The sequence below is a fragment of the Aythya marila genome (genome assembly GCF_965140915.1).
Source record: "Aythya marila genome assembly, chromosome: 5".
Taxonomy (NCBI): Eukaryota; Metazoa; Chordata; class Aves; order Anseriformes; family Anatidae; genus Aythya; species Aythya marila.
Genome location: NC_139046.1, coordinates 51562812 through 51573073, shown reverse-complemented (window position 1 = coordinate 51573073; position 10262 = coordinate 51562812). Strand labels below are relative to the sequence as shown.

General features: G+C 46.7%; 1 protein-coding gene across 1 annotated transcript in view; it reads right to left on the bottom strand.

Annotated features, from left to right (window-relative positions):
• Nucleotides 1-9321: 9321 nt before the first annotated feature.
• TTC17 (tetratricopeptide repeat domain 17) overlaps nt 9322-10262 on the bottom strand; it is a 55134-nt gene continuing 54193 nt past the window's right edge. Inside the window, 1 exon segment of the mRNA XM_082761683.1 lies at nt 9322-9971. Coding sequence (XP_082617809.1) covers nt 9840-9971 — 132 coding nt within the window. The 3' untranslated portion in view covers nt 9322-9839.

The window sequence follows — 10262 nt, the reverse complement described above, 5'->3', positions numbered from 1 at the left end:
CGCTGGGGGTGCTGGACGAGGCTGGGGCTGCAAGGGGCTGCAAGGGGTTTTAGGAAGCCCAGCTAAGGGGCGAGGAAGCAAACCACGACCTGGCTGGTAGTAGACGGGCGACACCCTCCCTCCTGCAGATCTGCTACAGGGAGGCAAAGGGGAAAATGACTCCAAGAGCTTCTCCTTCTCATTTTGCTGCCTGTTTCTCGTGTCTGCTTCACCAGGGAAATTTCTTTGGATCTGTCATAGAGGCAGAAAAATCCCAGACCAGTTTTTTTTTTTTATTTTATTTTAGGGTGGAGGCAGCTGCAGATAGGAACTAAACCTGTACCTTTTAATCTCTCTATCTGGCTAGATTAAATACATTTATAGCACACAAAATGTGCTGCAAAGTAGAAACTAGAAGGCTGGCTTTGCTGGGCAGGAGAGAGTTAATCCCTATGGGGTGCTCATGTACGTCAGAGCAGGTTCCTGTCTGTGCAGTGCTCAGCTAGGATTGAGAGCTTTTGTTCCTTGTTGTTTTTCATGATTTCTTTGCATTTAATAGTGTTTGGATTTTTTTTTTTTTAAATACGTTTTAAAGAGCATTTCAGGCTGGCAAATGGGGGGCAGAGCGACAGCCCTGCAGCCTGCGGTCCCCTCCCGTGTGTCCCAAGCACCCTGTGCAGAGGGGGGACAGGCAGGACGTGTCCCCCCCGCGGCCACCCCCACACCCCGCAGGGGCAGCCCCGGCTCCGCTCCCGTCCCCTCCAGGGGGCTGCAAGGTGCCGGGGGGCCGGCGACCAAACCCCGACGGCTCGTCCCTGCGGGTTTTGCCCCAGTTCCTCTCGGGGAGCCCCCTCCTCGCTCCCCCAGCCCCGGGGAGGGGTCGGTCGGGGGCTGAGGGATCCCGAGGTGGACCCCGGGGGCGAGCTGAGGCGTTTCGGGGCAGCCTCAGGGCAGGGGGACGCCCGTGCTCGCCCCGTCTGGGGCTGCAAGCGGGGGGGCTCAGGCTTTGCAGCCGCCTCAGGACGGGGTTTTGGGGTCACCCGGCTGCGGCTCTGCCCCTGCTGGGGGGCGAGGCGGCGGAGCGGCAGCCCCAGCCCCAGCCCCGACGGCCCCGCAGCCCCGGGGGGAGCAGCGGGCTGCGAGCCCGGCCCGGCGCCGCTCGCTGGGCTCCGGCTGCCACCTGCAGGCCACGGGCAGCAGCACCGGGCTGCGGGGAGTAACTTCTCCGTGCCTGGCCTGGAGAGAGGCACAAACGCCCTAGGGGTGAGGGATCGCCCCGCTGCCCGCCCCGCTGCCGTGCTCCTCGGCCCCCCTGCAGCCTGGAGGGGGCGGCCAGCGAGGGCGGCTCGCAGCCCCCAGGTGCTCTGCCCTCGTCTCCCTCCCACTCCTCCCACCTTCCTCCAGCTGCTGGTGCTGCTCTTTCCTCCCACACAGCAGCTCGAAGAGGCTGTAGGAGACGGTGAGGAACAGGGGAAGCACTCGGAGGCTGGCAGCTGCCACTGCCTGGTTTCTCCGCGCAGCCCCAGCTCCCCTCCACCTTTGCAATTCTCCTCCGGCCGCAGGGCTCACGGGGTGGAGGAAGCGGGACACAGGGAAAGGCAGGTGCCTGGGAGCTACAGCTGGGCTCTGCGAGGAAGCCTTTGAGGATTAAGGAAGAAGAAGTAAAACTGCTGGTCCCCCCGAAGCCAGAGGTGCCAGCCAGGCCCCATTTTGCTGGAGACATCAGGAGCAGGGCACAGGGAAAGGCACGAGACTGTAATCAAGGACTGCTGGTGGCACTTGGAAATGAAAGAGTTACAGGGGTGGATTCATTTCCATCTTATCCACTGTGCCCATGTAGTTCATTCTATTAAATATCTCCCCCTCTTTTTTTTTTTTTTTTTTTTTTTAAACCAGTATTATGAATTCATCCACACTTCTAATTCCCCTCTCAAAACTTCCTCGCCCACCCTGACAAAATCAGGAAGTCTTGTTGCTCTTGCTCTATAACAGGAAGTTTTAAAGTCAAAGACTTGACGGGTTGCCCGTGGAACAGACAAATCACGGTAACCTGATACGCTGGGACACGCTATCTGGACTGGAAGAACTGCAGCTGCCACTCAGTTACCCCAAAACACATTAAAAAGAAGAATGGAGCTCGGGGCTTAGCCAATAAACAAAAAGACGAAGAGAAGAAAAGCCCTCTGCCTGGGTTCACGGAGCTAATGGGCAGGCCCTGCTCCTCTGCCTAGCGCCCAAGAAGGTTGAAAGCGCAGAAGGGGTTTGTCCTGGCTTCTCAGTGGAAGAGTTTCTAAGGAAAGAGGGAAAAAAACCACACTGGGTGGGAGTTTTTCCTCTTTTCTTCCTCTTGCAGGTCCTCCAGCTGAAGAAAAGAAGCCTTGTCAACACTAAAACACGTCCCATTGTTTGTTCCGCTGGTCAAAATGTCTTTGAAGCATTTTAGGGGAAAGTGGTTCGTAAGAAACACTCTGGGTTTCTACGAGCACAGAATATCCTATTTATCAAAGAGGACACGGGGATCTTTGTCAGGATAGCAGTGCCGGTGCTACGCTGCTCTGCTCCTGAGGAAGCACAGTCCTTCCCCCTCAGCTGGAGAGGGCTTCAGCTGGGCTGCGGCCACCCCGTTAGGTGCTCCCCGAGGTGCTTGCGCTGCTGCAGGTGTGGGAGCAGGGCTGCTATGGAGCTTAAAGGAGGGCCCACGTAAACCTGCGGCACGCTAGGTGCTGCCCAAGCCGCTCCAAATCATTAAAACTGCCCTGAGTGACCACGGGCAATTAAGGAATTACCGCTTGTAAGGTCATTCAGTTTGCCTCTGCCAGTTCACTGGAACAGACCGTAAGGCACCGCATAACCCACAGGTAAGGCTCAGGTTGCAAAGGCTGGGTGCTTCCAATTTTCATTAGGGCAGCCTAACAGTTAACAGCACCAGGCCAGGGAATAAACCAGAGATTTAACGTTACACCCCATGATTACAATTAACCACGGGGGTGGTTCTCATAGTAGCACACCAGTGCGTGCAAAGAGCTTGGTGTGGTGCCACAGTCTGCATTTGCTGTGACTCCACTGAGCCGTGTGGCCAGACAGCAAACAGGGGCCCCACTTCTTGGTTAGTGAGGTACATGTGGAGCTTTTTGTTACACGAATGTGCGCATCCCTCCATAATTAGGGACCTCTACAGGTGCCACTATGCCACCTGGTTGCTCAGAAGACTCTTCCTCAGCTGACCCAACACGCAGCTACATCCCTGTGCCACGAGACAAGGCGCAGACCTCGCTGAGTGAGAACAAGCGGGCCAGGAGATGCAGCTGGTGTGTGGGCTGCAGATCGGCCACCCCGGTGTTAACACCTTGTGTACCTGAGTCACGTCCTGACCTTTCTCTCCCAGCAGCATTCGCAATCCAGGTGGAGAAGCGGGAGAGAAAGCAGACTGCAGATGCTGTACATGCTGATGATAAAAAATTCACTTTTTAGCAAGTGTTCTATATTCCCAAACAAGAGCCACTAGGCTGAAAGCCAAAACAAGCCTAGTCAGGCCTCAGCTTAGTCAGCAAGGCATGCCTTAGACAAGCCTGCAATGGGAAAGCTGAGGGAGAACAACTGTGCATGGTCTCTTCTGACACAAGAAATAGGAAGCACCACACGGAACTGGCAGGTTCAAAGCCAACAGCTGATTCTTCATTGCTGCTTCTTCAGAAAGGACCCTGACCTCTGGAAATCCCTGCCGTGGGTGCTTACAGATGCTGCAATACCTGCAAGTTAGAAAATGGGCATACATCATCACAGGAGGAGACCCAGCAGTGACACACAGCTGTGTTTGAACGCAGGGCACAGGCACCCCAGCCTGTTGGTGTGCTGGGCACGTCAGACACCTCGCAGCACTGTGCTGAGCTCTGGGGCTCTCCGTGCTCGTGCTCTTCTCCTGAGAGATCCCCCTGCTCCTAAAGTCTCACCACTGAAACCTGGTTTCTTTTCCCTGTTCCCACAGAACGCTGTCCTACCTTAGCTCTTGGCGTGGCAGTTGGATAAAACTGGTGTCCTCTGGGCTTCCACCATCCATTTCTTTTGTTTAGATCGCGCCTGCCCACGAGTCAGTGTCTCTTAATGACTTTTAAATATTACTTCTTTGCCCCTCAGCACATGGAGCACAAGGCAGGCTACAGCCAAAGGCAGTCATAAGACATACTGGTAACTCATGCTATCATACTGTAATTTGCAACTGCAGCAGCTCTGAGATTTATTTTTTATTTTTTAAGCTACAGTAGAATTAGATAATTATAGAGAGAAGACAAGATTGGATTTAGATCAAAAAAAAAAAAAAAACAGTCAAAAATTTGGGTTGAAAGTTTTCCATTACTGTATTAGAACGACGGCTGCCTGGCTTGGCAGACTGCTGCGTTCTGCACAGAGAAACGTGGATCGCTCAAAGTTTGAGAACAGCAGCGATGTCACCGTGAAGGGACTAGAGCCAGCAGATACGAACAAGCAGCCATCTAATCCTTGACCACGGAGTGAACTCTGCAGGCAAAGGCTGTAACCATTGGAAGTTTACCGTGGGCCAACGTCTGTGACAGCGCTCTCTGCAGAACAGAGATTGTCTTGTCTGAAACACCTGGCCTGCTATGAGCACAAATAGACACAAATAGCAAAACTCTATTAGGCTAGAAATAACCCGACTCCGAAGGACCGAAAATGGAAGGAACAGTCTGAAACTAAATACAAAAATAAAAACCAGAACACCTGTCTTCAGAGGATCCTCTTGAAAATGCCACAAGGCTAACTCACCACCACCTGAATTTGAAGCTCCTGTGGTACCACTGAACTTGGTTACTATTAATATTGTTTTTGCTCTAAGGCCCAAACACAGATAATTAGGATAAAAGGCTAAAACTCAAGAGAAGTTGTGAGGGTTGCTGTTTCAAGGGGTGAGCCTTACCAAAATGCTGGTCCAAATCAATCCTGCTCTTTTCAATACTTAAATCTGAGAAGAGCTTTGAGTATGAGAACCCTCTCATTTAATTCGGCAAGACTCCACACTTAATGTTGTATGTACAGAACATAGGTTGTATCAATCTCATCTAGATTTCCTAATAACAATGATAAAATGCATTTAAGCTCGCTGCCTGGCTTTTCCTGTTCATCATTTGCGGGCCAGCCTTCTGCTGGCTCTCACAGACGACCAGCCATCAGATGGCAACCAGAAAACCACAAATTGATAGCAAAGCTTCATAAGCCTCAGCATTCACAGACCCATTTGTTTTGTTTGAATCAATACTGGCATGCCTGAGTACATTCGGCAAATTAAACGAGAAAATCAACAAGAGCAACCCCTCGGGCTCTCAGGCAACAAACCTCACTCTTTGGGGACATTTCTTTGAAGTGAGACTCACTGGCCAGAACGTGGCCAGCTGGTCCTCTAAGAAATCAAGGCAACCTGCAACACGCCAGAAGGACACCTCTAGAGATGCTTGAGATGGGAGGACCATCTTGAACCTTCCACGCAACATCCAGTAGTTCTGGAGATGAAAAGGAGCTTGCATTTTTCCAAACGCCAAAAGAAGTTCTTCTAAAGCATTTTCACTCTTTCAGTGCTGATACAGAGACTATTAAACTCTTCCCGTTCCCCACTTCATAGGTCTCCACACAGTTGTTTTTAATTTGTGCTGTTACTATTTGTATTCCCTGGCACTACAACTGTTTCTCATACAAAGACATAAACAGCAGCGATTCCAGCTCCAAAAACCCCATATGTTCTAAAAAGACATCAGACAAGGCGTGGGAGGCAGAGAGGTGCAGCGAGGAGGGGAAATGCCTTGCCTAAAGTCACGCAGAAGGGCAGCGACACGGCTGGGAACATCACTGCTCGTGAAGCAGGTCTAAACACAGGGGGCTCTAATTTGCTAACCAGACAAGTTCATGGCAGCTACTGAAAGCTGCCCACGAGCAAAATGCCACGAGTCGCATCCCAGTTCCGTAGCAGAGCTAGTACAGCATCTTTGGCTACTGTACAATTGCTACAGCGAGGTTATGGGGCTTTGTTTTTATCCTCCTTCCTCTTAGTTAAGAGAGGAGGTAGGAGGGTTAGGGAATGGGGAAAAAAGAAGGTTGCAAGCTCCATCAGAAAACTTGTCAGATTCGTATTTTCGGTCTATTAGAAAAGTTGGTCATCACAGGCGATGCAGGGAAACTAGTGGTGATGGAAATTAAGATCCCAGCCTCTGCTGCATTGTAAAACCTATTGTTTCAGTGCACTGCTATGGTCACACTGGGTGCCACAGCACTTTGCGTTTTCCTTCTTTGTGGAGGATCGGAGCAGTCCTGATCAGTACAGCTATGCCATCAGTGGTGAACCAAAGCCACCGCTCCATACACAGAAGTATCCAATTCTGTTCCTGCAAGTTGTGCTCTGAAAAGCCCTTTGATATCAGGTGCATGATGACATCTGCAAACAAATGGAGACTTTTTCCCATCTGTATTTCAATTTCTGTGAACGCTCTGGAAACGATGGAGGGAAAAATATGTATTTTAGAAAAGAGGATTTTCCTGCTTACCTATGATTTTGTCATCTCTAAATTAGACTACTTGGAAGATACACTTAGCAGAGCTAGTCATTATGAAATAAGTCACTAAGTCTCATTAGAAATCATGTTTAAATTTAGTTGGTCAAAGGTACTCAATGGAAAGGACTAGGCAGTTTGAACAGGCAATTTGTCACAGGGAGGTGAATCACCCTCTGGAGATAATCATCTTCTCCATCTACTGAAGATGGAGCCCAGACAACTAGCTTAGCTAGCTTATTTTAAAATGGACTAAATGAAGATGGATTTCATCCTTAAATAGCTAGCTCATCCTGCGGAGAACCACACCTTTGCTCCACAAAATGCACTGGCTTCCCTTTCAACACGCTGCCCAACTTGTCTCCTGCTTCTAAACTAAGCAAAATTAGTTTTTCTTTGACTGACACTTGAACACAGCCAGACCACTCAAAACCCCCCATTCTTTGCATTTATGTAGGAGGGTTTCAGACACAGAAATGAGAAAGAAGAGCACTCCATCTGCCTTCTCCAAGGTGGGAGCAAATGGTCCCCAGTAGATTCATCAGCGGGTGAAATTTTTAGGACACATGCTTACTGCTGGCGTTAGCCCAATTTTATGCTCAAGTAGATCTCTTCGCTTCTCTGCATCAATTTTATGCACTGCTTATGCACTGCAAACAGCTGATGGAAATCATTATAACGCTTAAAAGAATTACCTAAAATTTATGAAAAGACAGTTAAGAGGGAAGCACGAGCTATTTCAAAGTTAGTTGCATGGCAGATACAGCAGAGTAACCGATTAACAAGTGAACAGCTGTACAGCCGAGTTTAATGGGAGTAAGGCAATACATGCTCCCTTAAAACACTTAACTAAGATTCAGACAAAATACATGGAGTCAGACTGCTGCAGTTTGGAAGAACCATTTATAAGGTGTGAGTTCTCTGAAAATGCACACAGCTCAAGATGATAAATAGCCTGCTACTCCTTGGTGGTAACACCAGTTTACAGTATGGTCATGCACACAGCAGCGTTCCTGCCTTTTGTGTGATGTCTATATACAGTGCACCTCACTGCATTTCTAAAACAAACAAACAAAAAACAACTGCAGTAAGCAAGATGTAAACTGACAAGAGTATTAATGACTAATTTTAAGTGTGCACCAATGCTGTCTATGAGCGTAATACTTGTTGATCCAGAAGGTCTATTTCAATTCCATCTATTGACACAGCCAGTGTTGACCACCTGTATCCCTCGTATGGCTGCTCTAGGTTCTTATGGACCTGTTTTAGTCTTTACTTACTTAAATCCCAACACTGCTCACCATCGGCGAGACAGATGCAGTAGAAAGCTCAGTGTGTAGCTTGATCAAATCACTTGATTTGACCACAATACATTAGGAAACCAAGCTGTAAGCTGGATCCTCTATCCCAAGTAAGAGAAGTTTGTGCATATTACATTTCAAAACGTAACATTTGCCAAGTACTCCCAAGGTTTTATCAACCACTGTGAACGTAAAGCAATTGGTAAAAAACAAAACAAAAAAGAATAAAACGCTGCCTCTCTTTGCATTTCTTTAGTTCGAGGAAAAGCCTTTTGCTTTAATATTTTTCTACCTCAGATGGAACTTCTTTCCATTTACTTACACCTACCTTACTAGGTTCTCCTCCCAAACATCTCTGTGAGAAGTCTCTGCAATTCATTAACTCAGTCCATGATGCTTGTGGTGGTGTATCAGACTTTACAGAAAGTGATCTGCCTCCTCACACTAGAGTTTATAGAGATGGATCTCCCGTCAACATTATCAGGCTTTTGAGTAGCCTTGGGAAGAGAATGAAATTTGATATGCTGTTGTCTCTGTTGGCCATCAGAAATTCAACACATTGACCCATTTTTAATGAAAATCTACCCAAATTGTTGGTATAAGCACTTGCTTATACCTCTTTGAGGCTTTCTAGATTAGCAGAAATTACTTGCAGTAAAACAGAGGTAAACATTTGCCTTAGAACTGTTCATCTTCAATTATATATAAAAATATTCAGGATCCTTTTATGAAGTAATAAAGTAGGTTAAAAAATATGTTGATGCCATAGTTTCCACCACTGCCATACTTACTCTTAATTTGCGTCACTGAATGAAGAAACATTAAAAAGGAGCCAGGCATAGAGGTATTGAGATTTTTCCATGGATATGTAGAAAATCATTATCTAAATCAAGGGTGTTAAAGGCTTTCCTGACTCCCAGCTCTGTTTGCTCCCAAAGAAAGGCTGCGGTTCCCCAAGCCTAATCTCCTTCAAATGGCACAGGACACACAGATTAGAGGAGACGCTGTGTTTTGTTCATAAACAATTTATTTTATTTCAAATATGTGCCCTTGTTGATTCAACAATGATGTCTGGAGAATCATGTCCTCCACCAAACAAAAAGAGAACTGATTTGGAAATCTTTCACCTGACTCATTTGCTGATGATACCTTGACACTGCCTCCCTGCTCCTTCTCAGCAGCTGAAAGTATGGCTCAGAGTGAGCATAAACTTGCACCTTACTCCGAAATGACCAGAAATACAGTGACCAAAGAACCAGTAAAAACAACCCTTCAGGGAGGCAGAGGGCTATGAATATATAGACAGATAGAAAACATCTTATTGGGATTTTTACTGATTTTTTTTTTTTTCTGCAAGTAAGTTTAAAAACCACTTTAACTTTAGTGTCCTGCTGTTTTCCCCTCCTCATTTCCTCCTCATCCCCCAACAGAAATAAACAATTCCGCAAATGCTAGATGTTCCTAACACCCCCCTCTTTTTTAATTAAAAAAAAAAAAAAAAAAAAACACAAACAAACAAACAAACCATTTGAAATTCTGTCCCTCTCCTTCCCAAAAAGCAGGCAATGTGGCATGGAGTAAACAGGACTGGACAAAGCATGAGTTTCACATGGATGAACTGCTGATTATCTCTTCTTACTGGTATGGGTGTTTGCTTTGCATTTCTATTGATGTAGATTATAAGACATGAAGCAAGTTATTTTGGATGCTGATGCCAATCTGAGCATTAAGGAAAAAACTAATGATGCCTGGGTCCTGGCATAGGTGGTCATGGACTTATGGAAGTTCCTTGGTTTAATATTTACAAGGATGTTTTAAAATTATGGTCTGTGAAACATTTTCCGAAGATGCTCCTTTATCTGAGAAAAAAATAAAAGAACACTTGATCCAAATCTCATCTCTTTTTAGAAGTCTTGTTAAAAATGTTGATTCATCAATTTATCTTAGCACACTTAAAAGCAGAATAGTGAATAATGACTTAAAAAAAAGAGAAACATGCTGATCTCTACGGAGACCGTCGCTCTTTTTTCATAAGTAAATGACACTGAATGGTGCGGATTCGATTCTTCGCTGGGGCAAACTCCGGCTGAAGTTTTAACGTTGACTCATACCATTTCATCGCCTTTTCAAACTCTTCCTATAAAGAAAGAACAAAGATTGCATTAAGTCAGATTCTGAAAAGGGTGGACACTACCATTTTCTATTTCCTCCCTGTTCTAAGTAGTTAAGTGGCATGGTATACACAGAAGTAGCTAAACCATCCTGGTGGTTTATTGGTTTTTATTTTTTTCCCTCCAAATAACCGGTACTTTCTTGGACTTATATGACCCAATTTTGCATAACCCATGGAAGGGAGTCAAATCACTGTTAAATATTACTGACCAATTCGCTTACCTTTTTCCTTTTAATAGTAGGTGTGTGCGTTCTT